At 44.9% G+C, this 24647-nt stretch overlaps 1 protein-coding gene across 1 annotated transcript in view; it reads right to left on the bottom strand.

Annotated features, from left to right (window-relative positions):
- ATG3 (autophagy related 3) overlaps positions 1-24647 on the bottom strand; it is a 63107-nt gene that overhangs the window by 27405 nt on the left and 11055 nt on the right. The window contains exons 6-10 of the mRNA XM_056558197.1: positions 23374-23481; positions 23006-23055; positions 21726-21810; positions 18087-18121; positions 10465-10617 (exon numbers count right to left, since the gene is read on the bottom strand). Coding sequence (XP_056414172.1) covers positions 10465-10617; positions 18087-18121; positions 21726-21810; positions 23006-23055; positions 23374-23481 — 431 coding nt within the window. The remainder of the gene's footprint in view (positions 1-10464; positions 10618-18086; positions 18122-21725; positions 21811-23005; positions 23056-23373; positions 23482-24647) is intronic.

The raw sequence follows: 24647 nt of genomic DNA, 5'->3' as shown, positions 1-24647 counted from the left end.
TGCCGTATGCGCTCCCGTATGGGACAAAACGTAGTGTGGACCCAGCCTTAGTCTTCTCTTGGGCATTACCGCTATGTAGGGGCATTCATCTATATATAAAACACTACTAATAGAAAACATAGAGATAACATTTCACAATGACACAAATGCATTTGAACACAGATATGTCAGTACATTATCATTTAATAAATAACATCAGCCAACAAGTGGGGAATAAAGAAAGCTATACATAATGTTGTGGTTTTTGTTTCTAAGGGGTTTGTTTTTCCAATGTTCTAACAACAAGACACAAACAATTAACAATACAATAGAGCAGTGGCCTCCAACCTGCGGACCTCCAGATGTTGCAAAGCTACAAATCCCAGCATGCCCGGACAGCCAACGGCTGTCCGGGCATGCTGGGAGTTGTAGTTTTGTAACATCTGGAGGTCCGCAGGTTGAAGACCACTGCAATAGAGTAAAAGGATGAGAATTGCACAGAAAGGCAAAAAATGCAGTAAATAGCACCCACAGAAAAACGTAAAAAATGAAGTTTAATTGGAATCAGAGGACAATTTTTTATAATAAGTTTTGCTTTCCTCTCCCAATTAAAAAAGATATATAAAGTTAAGTGTGTATTAATGTTTTTTTTATTTTTTTTTTGACTATGCTACAGGGACTGTAAAGTTAGTGTAGTTCATAATATAGTGTCTGTACCTGTGTGTGACGGTGGTCTCACAATTCTTATGTGATGTTCGCCCCAATATTAGTGTTTTTCGTGCAGACATTCCGCAAATTTTCCAACGGGTGGATATGGCCTTAGAATACTGCTTTAGAATATGACATCTGTGAAATCCTGCACTCAATCCAGAGCATTGTGATGGAGAGTTAAAGGAGTAGTCCATTGGTGAACCCAGTGGTGAACAACTTATCCCCTATCCTAAGGATAGGGGATAAGTTTGAGATCGCGGGGGGTCCGACCGCTGGGGCCCCCTGCGATCTCCTGTACGGAGCCCCGTCAGCCCGCGGGAAGGGGGCGTGTCAACCTCCGCACGAAGCGGCGGCCGACACGACCCCTCAATACAACTCTATGGCAGAGCCGAAGCGCTGCCTTCGGCAATCTCCGGCTCTGCCATAGAGATGTATTGAGGGGGCGTGTCGGCCGCCGCTTCGTGCGGAGGTCGACACCCGCTATCTGGCCGGAGAGCCTGGCCCCCGTACAGAGAGATCGCAGGGGGCCCCAGCGGTCGGCCCCCCCGCGATCTCAAACTTATCCCCTATCCTTAGGATAGGGGATACGTTTTTCACCACTGGACTACCCCTTTAAAGGGGTTATCTAGGGAAAAAAAATTTTTTTTACATATCAACTGGCTCCAGAAAGTTAAAAAGATTTGTAAATTACTTCTATTAAAAAATCTTAATCCTTTCAGTACTTATGAGCTGCTGAAGTGGAGTTGTTTTTTTCTGTCTAAGTGCTCTCTGATGACTCCTGTCTCGGGAACCGCCCAGTATAGAAGCAAATCCCCATAGTAAACCTCTTCTACTCTGTACAGTTCCCGAGACAAGCAGTTTTTTCCTGGAATACCCCTTTAAATAAGTGCATACAATATCTGATAGTGACATTTAGGGCACATTCCCATCTAATAAGAGAGGACATATCACTAGGACATACCACCTCTGGAACCCTCCCCTGGTGCTACAGCAACTACATCATTTTTCTGAAGTCTGCCCCATTATTTTAAATGAAGCTACAGTCATATGCAAAAATGTAGGCACCCCAGACAATTTCCATGATTTTCAATTCTAGATTAAATGTTTGGATCAACAATTTAATTCTGAGTTTTCAAATACAGTAACCCCCCCGACATGCGATGGCCTTGACATATGATCAAATCGACATACGATGGCCTCTCAGAGGCCATCGCATGTCGATGTCAGCATCGACATACGATGCTTTTATATATCGGGGCCATCGCATTAACTGCTATCCGACAGCGCAAAATGCTTAAGCTGCTGTCGGATAGCAGTTTAAGCATCCCTGACAGCTTCACTTACCTATCCCCACTGCTCCAGGTCCACTTCGTGATCCTCTGGCGTCTTCTGCATCTTCTCCGGGGTCCGGGCCTCGCTTTCCGGCATCGTTATTACGTCGCTGCGCACACTGTCCCGGCGCAAAAACGTAATAACGTCACCAGAAAGCGAGGCCCGGACACCGGAGAAGATGCGGAAAAAGTCGGAGGATCCCGAAGAAGACACCGGAGCAGCGGGACAGCATCGGGAGCCCCAGGGACAGCATCGGGAGCCCCTGGGACAGCATCGGGAGCGGTGAGGACGTGGTCCGGAGCGGTGGGGACAGGTGAGTATTAAATGCACTTTTTACATTGCACGAAACCCTCAACATACGATGAATTCGACAAACGATGGGTCGTTTGGAACGAATTACAATCGTATGTTGAGGGACCACTGTATTTGGAAAAACATGACTGTGTCTTTCAGATATTTGATAGCTCAATATTAAATTGCTGATCCAAACACCCAATTTTTTTTAAATGAAAATCATGGAAATTGTCTAAACTTTTTTTATACAACTGTATAAAAAGTGAAGGGGCTGCAGCTGTGGCCTATTACTGCTCAGGATTATTAGTTAGAGTCATAAAGGAATAGCCGATCCTAGCATTATGCCATCCCTTTACAAGATGGAAAAGCCTCTATAAACAAAGAAAAAGTCGGCATGTCAGTCACCTTAAATCCTTTTATGTATTAGATGTTAGTAAAGGGACGAAACTGATGCAATGAAGCTGTTTGTCACAACTTTGGCAACCTTTAGTTGTGCAACATTTCTAAATAACAAGAAGTTATACGTGCAGTTATACAGGGACTTCTTTATTTTAGGAGACCGCAGTTTAAAGGGTGCACAGGGTATGGAGAAGTTGTAGCTGAGCATCAGGAGAATTGCTTCCGTTAACAAATAAGCATTTTAGCTCTTGTAGTTCATGATCACTCTATACTAGCTGAACAGAAATAGAACTCTCCATTCACTGGCTTTCACCTGAGCGAACGGTTAAAAAGCAAAGCACAGCATAGAGTATCAAAAAGAAAAGGCTGAACAGCAGCCTGAGCCTCAGACTTTAGCTATGCATAAATGGGCAGCACTGAACTGAGCCAAGTAGTCAAAACTGAAGAACTTCAGTATCTCCAGACATGTCTCTAAATAAAGTAAACACTTGCATTTCTTGAAAGATAATTCTAGATCACATAGTCCCTCTATTATTCCTCCTGCAACTGGATGAATAAATTGACAACTAGTGTAACCATTTCACATGTTAATGAGGCATGTCCATACACTGTCCAATCTATGGGGACACAAGGCAGAACAACAACATTGCTATTCCCATTCAAAAAAATCAAGCAAAATCCGATAGTGGCACCATACTTACATCTTATTGTTGCTCTTTATTAACCCCTTAAGGACCAAGCCCATTTTCACCTTAAGGACATTTTTTGCACATCTGACCACTGTCACTTTAAGCATTAATAACTCTGGGATGCTTTAACTTATGAATTTCATTCCGAGATTGTTTCTTCGTGACATATTCTACTTTATCATAGTGGTAAATTTTTGTTGATACTTGCATCATTTCTTGGTGAAAAATTCCAATATTTCATGAAAAATTAGTAAATTTAGCATTTTTCTAACTTTGAAGCTCTCTGCTTGTAAGGAAAATGGACATGCCATATAAATTAGTGATGCACCGAAATTTCGGACACAGAAAATGGCCCTTTCGGCTAAGGGATTTTCCTGCCAATAATTTCAGTGGGCGAGGCTTAAAGTAGGGCATGGCTAGGAATTTATATAAGCAAGTCCGGCTGAAGACGCACAGTAAGCGCTCAGTACCAGAGGGAGCACAATTTGTGAAGCAAGGTAATGCGTGCTTTATTTCACCCCAAATAGTCCCATAGTTTATAAAGTGTACAGGGCGTGATGGGGGTATTGAATTATTTAGTATTGCCGTCTCTCTCCGGCGTCACACTGCCTCCTCCTCCCATTCCGAGGGAGCTCGGGGAGACTGCAGCACGTTCCCCCCTCCTCCGGTCAGGTCTCATCCAAACCCTCCATTATTAGAACACGGTCTCTCCTCCCAGCAGTGCCGAGCGCTGGAAGGTGGTGAATTAACCCCTCCACGACTGGCCGCTGTATGTATAACAGCACAGCTGTGAAGCAAGTGTATGAAGGGAGCTCAGGAGCTGAGCTCGGTTCATACTGGCTAATGCCGGGCATCACCGATCCGGGTGATGTCTGGCATTAACCCATTAGATGCTGCGATCAAAGTTTATTGCAGCATCTAAAATGGCGAAAACTATTTTCGTTAGCTCAGTGGTGCTGATCGGGACACCCGCGGCAAAACCCGTGGGGTCCCAATCAGCTTAGAGGACAGGCAGAGGTTCCCTACCTGCCTCCGGCTTGTCCGATCAGTGCTCCAATAATGCAGGCAGCCTCAGCAGCCTGTAGTATTAGAGCGCTGATAACACTGATCAGTGCTGTGCTATAGGCTCCTAAGGTACATTTATTTAGTATTGCCATCGTTCTCCGGCGCCACACTGCCTCGGGATAGGGGATAAGTGTCAGCAGATTGCTGGGGGTCTGACTGCTGCCCCCCGCGATCTCCTGCACAGAGCCCCGCCTCTCAGCATGAATGGGGCGTATCGACCACCTCATGAAGCAGCGGCCCACATGCCCCCTCCACGCAGCTCTAAGGGAGAGCCAGAGTGCGCGGCTCTCTTTAATCTCTGGCTCTGCCATAGAGATGCATGAAGGGGGCATGTCGGCCACAACTTTGTGCTGTGGACGAAATGGCTCCTTTCATGCAGAGAGCTGGGGCGCTGTGCAGGAGATCGCGGGGGGCAGTAGTCAGACCCCCCGCAATCTGACACTTATCCCCTATTGTTAGGATAGGGGATAAGTTGTTACATCCCGGAGTTTTCCTTTAATGAAACCGTACAGTCAATGATGTCAAAACATGAAAAATAATACCAACATTCAGAATTGCTAATTTTTCGTCATTTCATGTAGCAGAAAAAAATAAAAAAGTGATCAAAAAGTCCCAACAAAACGAAAATGTTACAGATAAAAAAAATATAGATCACGGCACAAGAAATAAGCCCCTATACAACTCCATATATGGAAAAATAAGTTATAGGGGTCAGAAGAGGCATTTTAAGCATACTGATATATTATTTTCAATAAAAAAGATATAAAAGGGGAGATTTATCAAAACGTGCCGAGGAAAAATTTAGTTGTTGTCCATAGCAACCAATCAGATTGCTTCTTTTAGTTTTCAGAGGCCTTTTAAAAATGTAAGAAACAATCTGATTGGTCAACTGCACATTCTTTCTGTACAGGTTTTGATAAATCCCCCCCAGAATTTTTAGGTAGCAAATTAAAATAGAAAAATTTGGTATCATGTAATCGTATGGACCTACATAATATAGATAATGTGTCATTGTTACTGAAAAGTGCACTGTGTAGAAACTCTGCGTAGAAACACTGCTTTTTTTTTCCCAATTTCTCCCCAGAAATATTTTTTTTTCTTGTTTGACTGTAGATTTGGTGGTAATATAAGTGATGTCATTATACAGTAAAATTGGTGGCTGCAAAAAACAAAGTCCCCATATTGGTTTAATGAATTTAACTAAAAACATTTTACAACAAAAATTTAAAAATCTGAATTTTTCAGGTACCAGTTTAGATTTGAAGTGAATTTGAGGGTCTTTATGTTAGAAATACCCAATAATGGACCCTATTATGAAAACTGCACCCCTCAAAGTATTCAAAAATACATTCAGAAAGTTTGTTAACCCTTTAGGCATTTCACAGGAATAGCAGCAAAGTGGAGGAGAAAATTCTAAATCTCCATTTTTACACTAACATGTTCTTGTAGACCCATTTTTTCAGTTTTACAAGAGATAAAAATGAGAAAAAGCCACCAAAAATTGTAACCTAATTCCTCTCGAGTAAGGGAATACCTCATGTGTGGATGTAAAGTGCTCCGCGAGCGCACTAGAGGGCTCAGGAGAGAAGGAGCGACAATGGGATTTTGGAGAGCGAATTTTGCTAAAATGTTTTTTGGGTGGCATGTCGCAGTTAGGAAGCCCAATTGGTGCCAGAACAGCAGGAAAACACACACACACAAGGCACACTATTTGGGAAACTATACCCCTCAAGGAACACAACAAGGGGTATAGTGAGCCTTTACACCCCACAGGTGATTGACAAACTTTTGTTAAAGTGGGACGTGAAAATGAAAAATGTTCCCAAATTTTTCATTTTCAAAGGGGTAATAATAGGAGAAAATGTCCCCTAAAATTTGTAACCCCTTTTCTCTCAAATAAGGGAATACATCATATGTGGATATAAAGTGTTCTGTGGGTACACTAGAGATTTTGGAGAGCGAAATTTGCTGAAATGATTTTTGTGGGGCATGTCACATTTATTAGGCCCCCATGGTGCTTGAACAGTGAAATCCCCCCCCCCTCCCCATGGCACAATATTTAGGAAACTACAACCCTCAAGGAACGTAAAAAGGGGTACAGTAAGCCTTAACATCCCACAGGTGATTGATGACTTTTTGCTAAAGTTGGACGTGAAAATAAAAAAACTTATTTTTTTTTCACTAAAATGCTGGTGTTACCACAAATTTTTCATTTTCACAAGGGGTAATAGAAGAAAAAGCCTACCAAAATTTGTAACACCATTTCTTCTGAGTATGGAAATACCCCATGTGTGGATGTAAAAAGCTGTGCGGGCGAACTACAATGCTCAGAAGAGAAGGAGAGCCATTGAGCTTTTGGAGAAAGAATTTGTTTGGAATTGAAGTCGGGGGCCATGTGGGTTTACAAAGCCCTCATGGTGTCAGAACAGTGGACCTCCCTAGATGTGACCCCATTTTGTAAACTACACCTCCCACAGAATTTGTTAAGGGGTGAAGTGAGCATTTACAACCCACTGGCATTTGACAGATCTTTGGAACAGTGGGCTGTGGAAATGAAAAATTCTGTCAGACACATCCTATTTCATTCCGTGAGGGGTGTAGTTTTCAAAATGGGGTCACATGTGGGGGGGTCCACTGTTCTGACACCATGGGGGCTTTGTAAACACACATGACCTTAAATTTCGGACACATTCTCTTTCCAGAAGCCCAATGGCGCTCCATCTCTTCTGAGCATTGTAGTGCGCCCGCAGAGCACTTTACATCCACATATGGGGTATGTTCTTACTAGGGATCGACCGATATTGATTTTTTGGGGCCGATACTGATAATCTGTGACCTTTCAATAGGTAATTGCCGACACCGATAATGTCCAAAATCGTGAATATCGGCCAAACCGATAATCGGTCGGTCCCTAGTTCTTACTCAGAAGAAATGGGGTTACAAATTTTGGGGGGCTTTTTCCCCATTTTCCCTTGTGAAAATGAAAAATATAGGGTAACACCACCATTTTAGTGAATTTTTTTTAAATGTATTTTCCCATCCAACTTTAAGAAAAATTTGTCAAACACCTGTGAGGTGTTAAGGCTCACTATACCCCTTGTTGCGTTCCGTGAGGGGTGTAGTTTCCAAAATGGGGTACATGTAGGTATTTATTGTTTTGCGTTTATGTCAGAACTGCTGTAAAATCAGCAAATCACCAATTTAGGCCTCAAATGTACATAGTGCGCTCTCACTCCTGAGCCTTGTTGTGCGCCTGCAGAGCATTTTATGTTCACATATGGGGTATTTCCGTACTAACGTTCACATATGGGGTATTGAATTACAAATTTTGGGGGTTGGGGTTTTTTCCTTTTACCTCTTGTGAAAATATAAATCATGGGGCAACAACAGCATGTTAGTGTAAACATTTTTATTTTTTTTACACTAACAGGCTAGTATAGACCCCAATTTTTCCTTTTCATACGGGGTAAAAGGCGAAAAAGACCCCCAAAATTTATAAAGCAATTGCTCCAGAGTACGGAAATACCCCATATGTGGCCCTAAACTGTTTCCTTGAAATACAACAGGGCTCTGAAGTGAGAGAGCGCCATGAGCATTTGAGGCCTAAATTAAGGATTTGCATAGGGGTGGATTTGGATACAAGCGTTACAACTGCCTCCGCTACCAAAAATATTCTATGCCAGTGATTTACAAACAGGGTGCCTCCAGCTGTTGCTAAACTCCCAGCATGCCTGGACAGTAAATGGCTTTCCGGCAATGCTGGGAGTTGTTGTTTTGCAACAGCTGGAGGCTCCATTTTGGAAACACTGCCTTACGATCCGTTTTTCAATTTTATTGGGGAGGGGGTTTGGGGACAACTATGTAAGGGAGTGTATATGTAGTGTTTTACCCTTTATTTTGTGTTAGTGTAGTTTTCTTTAGGGTACATTCACATGGGCGGGGGTTCACAGCGAGCTTCCGGGAGTTTGAGCTGCGGCAGAAAATTTCTCAGAGCTCAAATTTGCAACAGGAAACTCACTGTAAAACCCTGCCCATGTGAATGTACCCTGTTGGGAGCAAACCCCCAGCTGTTGCAAAACTACAACTCCCAGCATGCACTGACAGACTGAGCATGCTGGAAGTTGTAGTTTTGCAACAGCCGGAGGCACACTGGAGGGGAAACACTGAGTTAGTGTCTGTTAACTAACTCTGAGTTTCCCCACCAGTGTGTCTCCAGCTGTTGCAAAACTACAATTCCCAGCATGCCTTTTGACTGTCAGTGCATGCTGGGAAATGTAGTTTTGCAAAAGCTGGTGGCACACGGGTTGGGAAACATGGAGTTAGGTTACAGACCCTAACTCAGTGTTTCCCCTCCAGTGTGTCTCCGGCTGTTGCAATACGACAACTCCCAGCATGCACTGACAGCCGAAAGGCATGCTGGGAGTTGTTATGTAACAGCTGGAGGGGCAGTTTGGAGACTACTGTGAAGAAGTCTCCAAACTGTGGCCCTCCAGATGTTGCAAAACTACAACTCCCAGCATGCCCAGACTGTCCAGGCATGCTGGGTGTTGTAGTTCAGCAACCTCTGAAGGGCCAGCTGTTGAAGAACTACAACACCCAGCACGCCTGACAGACTGGGCATGCTCTGAGTTGTAGTTTTGCAACATCTGGAGGGCCACAGTGGAGATCACTGCACAGTAGTCTCCAAACTGTGGTCCTCAAGATGTTGCAAAACTAAAACTCCCAGCATGCCCAGACAGCCAAAGGCTGTCTGGGCATGCTGAGAGTTGCAGTTTTGCAACCTCTAGAGGGACATGGTTGAAGATCACTTACCAACGATATTCAGACTGGGGCCTGCCCGCGCTGATGATCTTTGCCATCAGAATCGCTGTCCCGCCGCTGGTCCCCGCCGCTGATCTCTGCCGCCGTTCTCCGCCCGCTGTCTCCGTCTGCAGGTATCCGCCACCATGTTCCCCCCGCTCTGCCCAGACTTTATTGCATGGGCAGAGCAAGGGATCTTCACTTTAACCCCCGCCCTTCTCCTGCCATTGGTCGGCAGTCCTGACTGACCAATGGCAGGGGATAAGAGGAGGTGGCACCCATGCCACCTCACTCCTATCCTTCAGGATGATCGGTGCTGTCTCTGACAGTACTGATCACCCTTATTTTCCAGGCAATCAGGTCACCAGTGACACGATCGGCCAGAAAAAACTGTGATTGGCCGGTCAGAATTGACCAGTGAATCACAATGATCGCTGACAATGAGAGGGGGGAAGTCTCAGGACCCCCCCTAGATATCAGCAGTCATCCCGTTCCGATTACCACCCCATGTGCGGTGGAGACCGGAAACACAAGGGTCTACAGGTATGCCCTTGGTCCTTAACCCCTTAAGGACTCAGCCCATTTGGGCTTTAAAGACAATTTTATTTTTACGTTTTCGTTTTTTCCTCCTCGCCTTCAAAAAATCATAACTTTTATATTTTCATCCACAGACTAGTATGAGGGCTTTTTTTTTTTTTGCGCGACCAGTTGTCCGTTGTAATGCCATCTCTCACTTTACCACAAAATGTATGGCGCAACCAAAAATAATACTATTTGTGTGGGGAAATTAAAAAGAAAACCGCAATTTTGCCAATTTTGGAAGGTCTCGTTTTCACGCTGTACAATTTATGGTAAAAATGACGTGTTCTTTATTCTTTAGGTCAATACGATTAAAATGATAACCATGATAACATACTTTTCTATTACTGTTGCGCTTAAAAAAATAAAAAAAAAAGGTAAAAAAAAAAAGAAATCCACAAAAATACCCCACTGTGTAACACAGCAAAAAAAATAAAGAAAGTATTAACACTACTATCATGTACAACTCTGGGAAATAATCAAAACCTAGTTCCATGGCATTAGCAAAGAGCATTTAGTAGAATATTTCTCACCATTCGGTGACAGTATGCAGTGATCACAATAAGATGTGCAAAGCACTCTGAAGACAATGTAAAAATTAAAATTTAGTACATACCTCATCATACCCGAATAACCAAAGTCTTGGTGTTTGGTAATACTTGTCATATGTAATGTAAAGGTCATATGTTCTAGTCTGGAGGATGGCGTCTTCAGAACTTTCCGCTTTTGGTTTGCTTGCTTCTACGATTTTGGCAGTGTCCACAGTTGCCTAGTTTAACATAAAAAATCTCATCAAGCTAACTGCATTGTCCTAGAGAAATATTTAGGCAATATATACCCTAGAAAATCTATTTATTATAATAATTGTTATTATAAACTCTTTTTCACAGTGGTATATATATATAGTACAATGTGGGATAGTGATCACACCATGCTGTACTGTTACAGGGTAGGGAGCATGTGGAAGAAAGGAAGATACTGGTACCAGCATTGCCACAAACTCTCCAGGCATCTCAGAACTAAACAGAATTAAAACTATCAAATAAAATCCAATAACACCTTTCGGTGGCTCAGATTAATTGTGCTCGGTTACAGTAAAGTAGTTTTTCCCAACTAGGGTGCCTCCAGCTGTTGCAAAACTACAACTCACAGCATGTCCCAACAGCCAATGCTGGGAGATGTAGTTTTACAACAGCTGGAGGCATCCTGGTTGAGAAACAGTGCAGTACAAAAGTGGCTCAGGAGTATACATTTCTACACAGTGCAGGCTGTATGACATACAGTTTACACCATACTGTAACAGCCAAGATCTTATTTAATGCAGTGTATTATGTAAGTGATGGAAGGTTTATAGAGTCTAGTATAGCCCCCCTTCACATAATATGTTATTATTAAAAATAAATGCAGGTCTGTCAAAAAAAAAAAAAAAAAATGTTCTGGGTCTTACAAAAGCCACAAATGTCTAAACCTTGGCTACAAAAAGGACATTTTTTGTTTACTTATCGTAAAATCCCTTTCTCGAAGGATCCATTGGGGGACACAGACCGCGGGGACACAGACCGTGGGTGTATGCTGCTGTCTCTAGGAGGTGTGACACTATGGTAATAAAAAAAAGTCGGCTCCTCCCAGCAGGATATACCCGCCTTCAGGCTCTGAGCTAATCAGTTTAAGTTCAAGAGCAATAGGAGGAGACCAACAGGTCAAAGAAAAACCCAAAACTGTTCGAGAACCAGAAGAAAAAACATAACTGAACACACCCTCGGACAGAGAACCAAAGGAAAATCCCAAAAAGGGCGGGAGCTGTGTCCCCCAATGGATCCTTCGAGAAAGAGATTTTACGGTAAGTAAACAAAAAAATCTCCTTTTCTCTATCGGCTTCATTGGGGACACAGACCGTGGGACGTACCAAAGCCGTCCCTTGGGTGAGCAGATAAGCAGTCAGGCAGATGGCCGATCCACTGCCGCCTGCAACACTTAACGACCCAGACTAACATCAGCCGATGCGAAAGTATGAACTCGGTAAAACCTCGAGAAAGTGTGCAAAGACGACCAGGTAGCCGCCTTGCAAATCTGCGAGGCCGAAGCTCTATTCTGGAGAGCCCAGGATGCCCCAACAGAATGGGTAGAATGAGCCACAACCCTGAAAGGAGGAATCTTCCCCTTACAGCGATAGGCTTCCGAAATGGCGGACCGAATCCACCGAGAAATGGTGGCCTTGGAAGCAGGTTGTCCCTTGCGACGACCCTCCGTAAGTACGAAAAAGGAATCACACTGACGAAACGAAGAAGTGATGGAGAGATAAGACCGAACAGCCCCAACTACATCCAGCTTGTGTAGTAAGCGCTCCTTAGGATGAGAAGGAGCAGGACAAAAGGACGGGAGGAAAATGTCCTCATTGAGATGAAAGGCCGAGACCGCCTTAGGCAAAAAGGAAGGTTCTGGCCGGAAAACAACCTTGTCCTGGTGGATCACCAGGAACGGAGAATGGCAGGAAAGAGCTGCCAATTCAGACACCCTCCGGATGGAGGTGATGGCAACAAGAAACGCCACTTTCCAAGAAAGGAGATGGAGAGACACCTCTCTAAAGGGGCTCAAAGGGTGCACCCTGGAGGGCACTCAGAACCAAATTCAAGTCCCAAGGGGGAGAGGGTGACCGATAAGGAGGAACAGCGTGCGCCACTCCTTGAAGGAAGGTCAGGACATGAGAATTAGAAGCCAGGGGCCGCTGGAAAAGAACAGCAAGGGCCGAAACCTGACCTTTAAGTGAACTGAGAGACAACCCCAATTCCAACCCCGACTGCAAAAAGGAGAGAAGACGGGGAACCGAGAAGGTTACTGGGGAGAAGTCCTGAGCTTCACATCAACGAAAATAAGACCGCCGAGCCTTGAGCATGGTGTGAATGACATGGGAAGAGAACCCACGGGCCCTCAAAACCGCGGTCTCAACCACCACGCCGTCAAATGCAGTGACTGCAAATTGGGGTGGCAAAGAGGACCCTGAGAGAGCAGGTCCGGGCAGTGCGGAAGGCGCAGTGGAGCGTCGTCCAGGAGCCCCACTACGTCGGTGTACCACGACCTTCGGGGCCAATCTGGAGCTACCAGAATGACGGGGACGTCCTCTGCCTTGAGCTTCCTCAGCACCCTGGGAAGGAGCGGAAGAGGGGGGGAACAGATAGGGTAGGGCAAACCCCGCCCAAGGAATCACTAGGGCGTCCACGGCCAGAGCCTGAGGGTCCCGGGACTTGTACACAAAAGGAAGGATCTTCCGATTGTGCCGGGACGCGAAGAGGTACACGTCCGGAATGCGCCTGAGGTCGCAGAGCTGCGCGAAGACCTCCGGATGTAGAGACTACTCGCCGGGGTCGGGTGAGGACCGACTGAGGAAGTCCGCTTCCCAGTTGAGCACTCCCGGAATGTGAATCACCGAAATGGCCGGAACCTTGCTCTCCGCCCAGGTGAGAATCTTGGTCACCTCAGCCATGGCTGCCGAGCTGCGAGTGCCGCCCTGTCGATTTATGTACGCCACGGCCGTGGCGTTGTCCGACTGGACGCGGACAGGACAGGACTGAAGACGGGACTCCCAATGAAGGAGACAAAGAAGAATCGCCCGTAATTCCAATATGTTTATCGGAAGAAAGGTCTCCTGGGGAGACCAGAGTCCCTGAACCATCCAATCCCTGAACACGCCGCCCCAGCCCGACAGGCTGGCATCCGTTGTAACAACCTGCCAGGGAAGGGGAAGAAACGACCATCCTTGGAGAAGAAGGGGGAGCGAAGCCACCAGAGCAGAGACTGACGGACCCTTCGAGGGAGAACAATTTGACAATCGAGGGACAGAGGAGACCTGTTCCATCAAGAGAGAATCGCCAGTTGAAGGGGGCGGTAATGAAACTGGGCAAAGGGTACGGCCTCCATAGTTGCCACCATCCGACCCAGGACTTCCATACAAGTGCGGATGGAGACTGATACCTGGGTCCGAAGGGAGCGGACCCCCGACCGGAGCGCCAGACGTTTGTCCAGCGGAAGACAAATTCGGGCAGAGGCCGTGTCGAATCGAAGTCCCAGGAAGGTTAGAGACTGGGTAGGACGGAGGACTGACTTGTCCCGGTTGACCATCCACCCGAAGCGAGTCAGAGTGTGGAGAGTGACGTCCAGATTCTCTGGCCTGGGCTCTGGTTGGAGCCTTGATGAGAAGGTCGTCCAGATAGGGTATCACCGAGATTCCCCTCGACCGTAACAGGCCCATCACTGGCGCAAGGATCTTTGTAAAGACCCGAGGAACCATGGCTAGACCGAAGGGGAGGGCTACGAATTGAAAGTGCCCCTCCGGAACCGCAAAGCGGAGGTACCGATGATGGCCTGGAAATATTGGCACATGGAGGTAGGCATCCTTGATGTCCACCGATGAAAGGAACTCCCCTTGTTCCAGGGACGCCACCACCGAACGGAGAGATTCCATTCAGAAGTGGCGGATGAGAAGGTGACGGTTGAGATGCTTGAGGTCTAGGATTGGTCGCACAGAACCGTCCTTCTTGGGGACCACAATAAGATTTGAATAGAACCCCGAAAACGTTCCCCTGGAGGAACGGGAACGATAACCCCCAGGAAAAGCAGAGATTGGAGAGCCGTTCGAAATTGCTTCGCCAGAGGAGGAGACCGGGGGCCCGAGATAAAAAAAAAGCGATCCCTCGGAAGGGAGGCGAATTTGATTCGGTAACCGTTGGACACCACATCCCTGACCCAAGAGTCCTGAATGTGTGAGGTCCAGATGTCTCGAAAAAGCAAGAGACGACCTCCCACCCGAGAAGAAACCGCGGGTGGGGGCCTCACTTCATGCAGAAGTGGGTTTGCGGTTGCCTAATTTGGGCGCAAAAAGGCCGGACCGGTTGGATGCCGACTTCCAAGACGGGCGTGCCCGGAACGAGGGAGCCTTCTCGTCCCGTGAGGGCGCCTGCCCAGACCCTTTGCTGGAGCCAGAGGTCCGAAAGGACAAGGACTTCCTTTGGGAAGTAGGGCAAGCCTTATTTTGAGGTAACAAGGAACTCTTACCTCCCGTTGCCTCAGAGATAATCTCATCAAGGCGTTTGCCAAAAAGACGGCCACCCGTAAAGGGAAGCTCAGTGAGAGACCTTTTTGAAGCGGCATCCGCGTTCCAAGCTTTAAGCCACATAGAGCGGCGGAGAGCTGCTAGGTGACCCACAGCAAAGGCAGAACAATGGGCTGACTGCATGGAAGCTGCGCACAGAAAATCCCCAGCTTTAGAGCATTGGAGAGCCAGAGCAGATAGATCCTCTGGGGGGGATCCCGCTAAGATATCCTGATGGAGCTTTTGGCACCACTGGATTGACATCCGAAGATCCTGGGTCCTCCAAGTGAAAGGTGTCTCTTATGGCTGTCACCAATGAGTTCACCGTTGCAATTGAGTCCGAGCGGTCCTCTGAGTCAGATGCCGGCTCAGAAGCCTTGTCCACCAGTTCACCAGGGGAATGTGAATGAGTAGAGGCAGTCCTGGAGGGGGGCGACCCTGACCGGGTACGCGGCTCTGGCGTGGCAGAGCGGCGACTCCGAGAACGTCCTCTGGAGGAGCGACGTTTGTGCCCAGATGACAGGGGGGGCGGGACCCACGAGGGGAACGCTCACGTCTATCTGAAGACTCAATGGAAGAGTCAGACGAGGCCCCCCTAGTACGCTTGTGAGAGTGTGAAGTATGTGGAGACGAGGAGCGGGCCCTCTCAGGGGTCCTGCGCAGGGAAGACCCTTTCAAGGCAGACACCACTTCCCGGGAGGCCTCAGCCACCGAACGGGACACTTGGGTCAAGTCAGCCATATACTGGGTCAGGGAAGAAACCCAGGCTGGTGGAGTGGCTGAACCCACCGGGACCGAAGGGGCATCAGGGGGTCCCAGAGGGTCTGGGGGAGCAGTGGAGCAGGCAGGGCAAGTGGGCTCAGCAGAGCCAGACATCTTGGTATTACAGTGCTTACAGACAAAATAAGTCACTGAAGTTCCAGGTTTCTGTTTAGAGGGAGGAACAGCTCTGGGAACGGACATAATGTGGGAAAAAGAGACAGGAACTTTCTCACCCTAGTCTGTCCCCTGTCAGCTGCAGTCAAGAGAACTCGCTCTGTGCAGCTAGAGTGAATGAACAGGCCAGCCAATAGGAAGAGAGGGGCATGCCTGAAGCAAGGCACTAATTAACTGACCCCTTCTCACTGAAAATCATGTCCACTGCGCTGATTGGAGGCTGCTTCGTGCCTCCGAGAGCTCCCAGCCCTGTGGGCGGAGCTACAGAACGGCCTTGAAGAACTGTCATGGCGCCCGCTCCTTGTCCCGAGCACACGTTGGCGAAAGTGAAAGTAAGCCGGCGCTGAAGCGCCCGGCTCATAGCAGCGCTGTGGCTGTTAGCCGCGAATAAGGGGCTGCCGGCAAAGCGAAAGCAAGCCGGCGTTGAGAGCGCCCGGCCCGAAACAGCGCCACAGCTGACAGCCGCATATAAGGCGCTGTGGACGTATTTGCACCAAACACACACACACACACATAAAGTGAAGTGCCCCATATTTCATGCCGGTGCCACTGCTCCCCCAGAATAAAGTGCAGCCCCTGTATAAGCCAGCCCCATAACCTGAAGGTGGGCCAAAAACAGGGGGTCTCCAGAGGTTGCGAGTCCGTACCTATGGAGAAAAGGGGGGGGGGGGGGGTACTTACCACAGTCAGAAGAACTTACCTAATGGAGTCTGCAGTGAAGTTTTCAGTCAGCTTTAGTTACCTGCATCACGCCTGGCTGCTACGCGCAAGCGAGGCGAGCAGGGAAATAGGGGGACCCGGACTCATGGAGGTACCAACCCAGGCGCTGACCGTTGGCGAGGGGGGGGTGAACAGCGCATATACGCAATATCTGTGCCACCTTACTCGCAATGGGGAAACAGGGAACCGGAGTCCCTGAGTCCCCACCTGAAAACAGAAAAGAAAAAGGAATAAAAAAAACTAACACGTCCCTATACTAGGAAAACAAAAAATCAGAAGACCTGGTCTGGAGAAATCCAGACCATGTTCACCTCCTTCAGACACTAAGCTTAAACTGATTAGCTCAGAGCCTGAAGGCGGGTATATCCTGCTGAGAGGAGCCGACTTTTTTTATTACTAGTGTCACACCTCCTAGAGACAGCAGCATACACCCACGGTCTGTGTCCCCCAATGGAGCCGATAGAGAAAGGGAGTACACCTCTAAGTGAAAATGTCCAAATTGAGCCCTTTTAGACATTTTCCCTCTCCAGTGTCATGTGACTTGTTAGTGTTACAACGTCTTAGGTGTGAATTGGGGGCAGGTGTCTTAAATTTGGTGTTATCGATCTTACACTCTCTAATACTGGTCACTGAGGGTGAGCCTGTCAGTGCTCAGACCATATGATGCGCACTGCATTCTACTGGTCTGCATGGCTGCCGTCCCAGAAGGAAGCCACTTCTAAAAGGTGAAGCACGAGAAAGCCAGCAAACAGTTTGCTAAAGACAAGCAGACTAAGGACATAGTTAACTTATTTGGTTCAGATGGTGTCAAGCACATGTGGCAACAACCAGACCAGGAGTACAAAGACAAGTGTGTCTTGCCTACAGTGAAGCATGGTGGTGGAAGTGTCATGGTCTGGGACTGCATGAGTGCAGTTGGTATTGGGGAGCTACAGTACATTGAGGGAACCATGAATGCCAACATGTACTGTGACATACGGAAGCAGATTATGATCCCCTCCCCTCAGAGACTGAGCCACAGGGCAGTATTCCAACATGATAACGACCCCAAACACATCTCCAAGACAACCACTGCCTCCGTAAGAAAGCTGAGGGTAAAGGTGATGGACTGGTCAGGCATGTCTCCAGACCTTAACCCTATTGAGCATCTGAGGGGCATCCTCAAACGGAAAATGGGGGAGTGCAAGGTCTCTAATATCAACCAACTCTGCAATATCATCATGGAGGCGTCGAAGAGGACACTTGAGGCAACCTGTAAAGCTCTGGTGAACTCCATGCCCAAGAGGCTTAAGGCAGTGCAGGAAAATAATGGTGGCCACACAAAATATTCACACTTTGGACCCAATCGGACATTACCACTTAGGGGTGTACTCACTTTTGTTGCCAAGGTTTAGACATTAGTGGCTTTGTGTTGAGATATCATGAGAGGACACAAAATTAAAACACTGTTATACAGTCTGCAGAACAAATGACAAAACTGACAATATGGCGCTTACATCATCAGTATCTAGTAGCCCGCTTTCTTCATATTCTGAAAAAAAAAAAAAAGTGTAAGAAACAAGATATGTAGACTGATGTACATATACAGTATCATTCATATACAGGGGTCAAATCCTGTGGAAAAGTGTAGGAACTCAAGTGTGGGAAAACACAAGATTTTCACTCAAGGGCTGGTCCTACAGGACTCCTGCGAATTGAAACAGTGTTCCTGCTGTGGAAAAATTGCAGGAACTCCATTCCCTTGCATTCCTCCAGCCCTGCTCATATACACTTGTGAAGCACAATCTGCAATCCTTACAGTTTGTTTCACCAAAATAATTTAGTTATTTGATTTTAGTTGAAACAATATAACCCAAAAAATTTGCCCATTGGCTGTTATTATTGTAAAATTGACAACAGCAATGCAAAATGGAAAAATGCCACATTTCTGGAAAAAAAAAAAAAACATAATTACTAAAGTCTTCCCCATATATGGTTAAATTCAATATTGGGTGAAAATTCTGTTAACCCCTAGAGGACACATGACGTAAACGTACATGACAGCAGAGCTGTACTCGCTTCCAGGACACTGGATCCTTTGGGAAAAACGCCAAGAAAAATGCCAATTCTGCCACAGGGCATTTTTTCAGGCAAAAAACGCTGCGGCCAGATGTTAGCTGTAAATCAATGAAAAATCGCTAAATTCTTATTCTGCTTGGCGTTTTTCACTTTGGCATTTTTATAATTCCTTTTGGCGTTTTTTCACTTTTTTGGCGTTTTTCCAAAATCACAGCATGTTGAGCCACTGGCGATTTTTTGTCAAAATTGTGGTGTTTTTTCTCCCATAGAAGTCTATGGAGGTGAAAAAATGCCAAGAAAAACGATACGTGGGTTTTAACTTTGGCGTTTTTGCAGGCGGTTTTTTATTCTTTTTTGGACTTTAGCAATCCAAAAAAGGGATGGAGATAACTTTTTTTAATAAAATTTCATAGGGTACCATTAAGATAAACAAAAAAGATACAGTAGTGAAGGAAAAAATAGCATCTAACGAAATGTATCTTTTTTTAAAACAAAATGATGTGGGCGGGCAGGGACCTTTTACATTATTTTAGGTAGTACTACTACTCCCAGCATGGAATACACTGTTCCATGATGGGAGTAGTAGTACATGTACTAATTGATAGATCGCCCGTTGCGATCCTCCTGTATAATGTATAGATGCGGCCAGCCGCTCTTCTATGGTCCCCTGCACTGACATATATATTCACCTATTCATATTTCCCGCAGAGAGCTGTGATTGGCCAGATGGTTCCAGCCAATCACAACTCTCTGTGGGAAATAGGAATATGTGTATATATACACGTCAGTGCTGGGGACTATAGAAGAGCGGCCGGCTGCAGCTATACATTATACAGGAGGATCACAGCGGGTGTCAGGAGTGACATCCACTGTGATCTTTCCTTAACTGCAGGTACTACTACCCCGAACATGGAGCACACTCTGCTCCATGCAGGGAGCTGTAGTACCTGCATTAATAGACAGATCGCAACAGGTGTCAGAAATTACACTCAATGCGATCTGTCTATTAATGCAGGTACTACAGCTCCCAGCATGGAGCAGAGTATGCTCCATGTTGGGAGTAGTAGTACCTGCAGGTAAGGACAGATTAAAGCGGGTATCACCACTGACACCCGCTGCGATCTTCCTGTCTATTGCAGAGATGGAGCGGCATTCTCCTGTACTCCCCATCTCTGCACTATACTCTGGCCGGCTACTCACTCATTCATATTTCCCGATGAGAGGTGTGATTGGCTGCAACCATTCGGCCAATTACCACTCTGGGCGGAAAATGTTCTATTCACATCACTGGCCAGAGTATGGTGCAGAGATGTGAGCGCTGTATAGAGGTGCTCCGCATCTCTGCTATATTATGGACAATAGCATCGGATGTCACGACTGACACCCGGGGCGATATATCTATTAGTACAGGTACTACTACTCCCATCATGGTGGGAGTAGTAGTACTACCTAAAAAATTTAAAAAATAGAGGAAAAAAAGTGAAACACACACACTTTATTAAAAATTTATTAAAATTTTGTTATAAAATATAAAAATCTCGATAAATAAATTTTTTTCCATCACTACTGCATCCTTTTTTTTTGGTACCCAACAAATTTTGGGTACCAAAAAAAACTGCCAAGGTGCAATTTCCACACACATGAAAAACACCAGAAAAAACGCCAGATGCAGGAAATTTCACTGCCGCTTTTTCAGGCGTTTTTGTTTTGTGTTTTTTTAAAACCAAAAAATGCAGGACAAAAAACAAGTAGAAACTTAGCCTTATACTGATGCCTGCCATTAACCCTTTAGATGCTGTGATCAATACTGAGCATGGCATCTAAAGCAGTTGCTTTGTTACACTCATCAGACCACCCACAGCATGATTGCAGGGGTCCGATAAGTGAAAATGGCAGCTGGAGATCCCTTTATCTGCTCTGTGCTGCTCTGCTGCCATCCACTTGTATGGTTTGCTGTCTAGCAGGCTGTACAAATGGATAGCCAATGTCACTGACCAGTTCAGGGATGTGGAAATCCTATCACCCGACGCCCGTGACATGTAGTTCCGGGTGCCGGGCAGGTGAATTTTTCATAGCTTTAGCCCGGTGTCGGGCAAGCAGGGCCAGACCGACTTCTTTTAGTTTTTTTGTAATAATGCCGGTGTGAGGTGCAGGAGCGGACTGCATGGGACGCGAGTCTGCACCGGCACTCAAGGTGTATGGAGCAGGCTCCTCACTTGAGCCCGCTCCATAATCGGTAGCCCCCAGCTGATTTCAGTAGCCGGGGGCTGCCGTTAATAGCCCTATTTCTTAATTTTACAAATACAAAATATGCAAAATACAAACAAAATAAATTGCCCCACCTTTTTAAATATAATGTTAATCACCTTTTAAAATATAATGTTAATCATGTTAATCATAATGTTAATTCAAGTATAGTGAATGGCGTAAATGTAAAGAAAAACAAAGAACAAATTGCAAAAGTGATGATTTTTGGTCATATCACATCCCAAAAATGGAGAAAAAAAAATTATCAAAAAGTCACATGTACGTAAAAGTGTTACCGATAAAAACTATAGTTTAGGGCGCATAAAATATGAGCCCTCATACAGCCATGTATTCGGAAAAATAAGAAAGGGAAACTTTGAGCACACTTATTCTCTTTTTTTTAAATACTGTAGCGTACCAGACAAGCATGTAAATATGGGTATTATTTTAATCTTAGTGACCCACAGAATAAAGAAGACATGTCAGTTTTACCGTAAAGTGCACTGTATGAATTCAAATTCCCTTAAAAGTTGCAAAACTGCGTTTTGTTTTCAATTTCCCTCCACAAATAATATTTTCATTGCGTTATACATTTCATGGTAGAATGAAAGCTGTCATTACAAATGACAATTGGTCAAAAACAATGAGAGTCTATAGATGGAAATTTAAAAAAAGAGTTGTGTCTCCTTAAAGGCAAGGAAGAAAAACAAAACTGCAAAAAATTTACTTTGGCTGTGTCTTCAAGGCCAAAATGGGATGTAATAAATAAAAAATAAAACAACAAAGCCATTAATAAAATAGTTATATAATAATTATTTTAAAACCTTTACCTTCCATATCTGCTGCTTCTCCCTCATCGTCATCATCGTCGTCGTCATCATCACAAGCTGCATGGCTGGTTGCTTTTCCAGAATCCTAGTATGAGCAAACATAGATGAAATAAGTTACGTTTTATAACCCGAATATGAGGGCGTTGTTGTTTAAACTTTTAGCAGATAATTATTGGCATCAAATAACATTATCAAAAGCCATGGAGTCTTACACTAATAAACCTCACACTTTTTAACGTTTTTTTAAATACCCATCAATCAGTATGACCATTGGTAAGCCAACTTATGCCTGGGCTACATACACTTACAGTGATCCTACATTTTGGCTAATCTGTCCTTTACAATAGGCTGATCACTGACCACCCCCTTGCTGAAACTCAATGATACTTACAGTTTTCTGATGCAAGCCTCCACTCCGCCGAGATTCCTGGTTTTCTTAATATACTAATGAAGGATCTTGGTGCACATGGAGCAGAGAGATTTCACTTCATGTCTCTATGGAGCTTCATTCTGCAGCGGGGGAAGTTAAGCACAGGGGAGGAGGGCATATCTATGAAGATTCAAGCTGGACGTCACCATGCACCCAAGTCTTGGGTACGCTTTGCATACACCAAGCTCCTTCAATAGCATATAAAGAAACCCGGAAATAATAAACAGAATGGAGGCACGCATTGAAATACGGTATAACCCGTTTTCATCAGTGTCACGCTGATAACAAATTTGCTTTAATCCGCAGGAAAACCTGGCAGTACCTGCTTAGTTTCCCTGCAGTGATACAACAGAGGAAATCAGACATTACACCATACCCTTTGGAATCAATGGGTTGCCAGGTCGGGTCCTCCAGATTTAGATTCTCCTTGTAATCACTCTCCACTCTGGCATAGAAATGAGGATCCTAAAGAGAGGACTCTGCGCTATTAACTTCCCTAAAAGGTACTGTATATAAAAATGGTTTTTCTGGACAAATCAGTTTAACCCCCTCATTTCCTTGTTTTTTCTGCCCTTCTTCATGTCTCCCAATAAATCAATATTGTGAAGAAAATGTATCATCCGTTTATTTATTCACTGTTTTCTCTTTTCTCCTGTTGATGCTGTCTAGAGGGGACTAACTGCACCAGGTCCTAATACAAGGTACGTGTACTTTTGCTGCTCTGTGACTATGTTGCTATGTAGAAATTTTAGCAATACATAAAAATTCTAAATTAACATACAATATGTACTTCTCAGCCCAACAGCTGCTATTTTGACTGCAGTGAAACAACCAGATCTGTTAAGCTCACCTGCGTCTCAAGTGTTATTTCTTTCACAGCCTCGGTAACACTGTTCACACCTAAAAGATGCAGGATTTATTTAGCAACTAAAAGTGATATGGTATCAGAGCATTATTTATAGAAATAGATTCTGTAAAAGAAAAAAAGTTTTGAGGACGAAAAAAAAAATTTCCAACAAGAAAAAGAAACACTGCAGAGCATTTTTACTGAAAAGAATTGTTGAGCCATAAACAGTTTAGACTCCAAAAATATACAAGAAATATATTTATAAAAAAAAAAAACATACAATGCATTCTAAATGTAAAAAGACAAAGATTAATAATAAATAACCATGTCCTTAAAATAGGCAATTTATTATTTGAAAAGAATACTTATACCTGAATGATGGAAAGTGTCAACCCAACCACCGTCTCCATCGTCCTCTTCTATGATTGCTTCCTGCTCATCGGAGTACTCCATCTGCTTACATCTTTTGTAACAAGGCACTGAGGAAGGCAGGAATCGTCAATGCATATATCAATGACAGCACATTTCATGTACCTTCACCACCTATCTTTGGACATTTTACTGATACCACTAAACCAAGGAACAAATGGGCCTGGGGTACACCATCAGGAGCTGTTCCAATCTTGAGCTAGATTGATAGCACTGTAATATACATTCTCACAATAAATATGGAAACTATGTCAGAAGAAAGGCCACAGATTTACATACAATATCAGTTGTCTGATGGCAAAATACATTGGGATTGGGCAAAACATAGACTAGAATATTGACTAGATTTTGCTACAAGCCTTTATGCATTTGCCTGCCAGGTACTATAACCCTATACGCAATAAACAGGACATGGTCACAGGGAACATCAAGCTTTATCTCTCTCCCAGACCACTCCATCAGGGCAGAGATAGCACACTGTGGTCAGGTACTTCTCATGTATTAGTCTCTATCAGAAGAGGCCAATGCAGGAACCTGTATACAACAGCCACAACAGGCTTCTTATATGCAGCCTCCAGAGAAGAAAGGGAACATTTCTATAGCCTGTAAAAGGGGCATCGAGGCGGACAGCACTAATGGGGAATGGGCCCTGTTGTAACTTACAATAAAGAAAGCTCTATTCTGGCTATATATTCCAGGTTGCAGTACCGTTACCAAACTGGTTTCTTCGGCATGTATCAATAGCTCCTAAGTATTACAGTATACACCTGGCTACACAGCAGGACTGTTCAGGAGCTGGCTGCTAGTTGCCTTTTCCTATGCCTTTTTCCAAGTTTTCTTATTGGTGATCTTTACCCAACAGTACTCTTATTTACTGCCACTTTCCACTCACTCTAATTATATGAAATGTCTAAACATTTCTTCTTCTGTTTATGTTTCGGGAATTATGTTATTTTACTGGATTTTAATAAAGTTAATCATTTATTAGAAACACACTTCAGAACTTACATTCACTTCCACTGTAGCTCCCTCAGTAGTCAAAGACAGTGGGGGAGATTTACTATCATTGTCTATTCTCCACAGTACTTTAGGCAAGAAAAATCTCTGAGCATGGCTCTATTGTCTGTGCAATTTATCAAATGTCGCAAGTTTCTTAGGTTCTGATATTTGTTCAATAAATTTAACAAAAATGTCCCAAAATGCTAAAAATTTGCGA

Source organism: Hyla sarda, chromosome 2 (assembly GCF_029499605.1).
Source record: "Hyla sarda isolate aHylSar1 chromosome 2, aHylSar1.hap1, whole genome shotgun sequence".
Classification (NCBI taxonomy): Eukaryota; Metazoa; Chordata; class Amphibia; order Anura; family Hylidae; genus Hyla; species Hyla sarda.
This window is presented reverse-complemented; position numbering and strand designations above follow the sequence as displayed.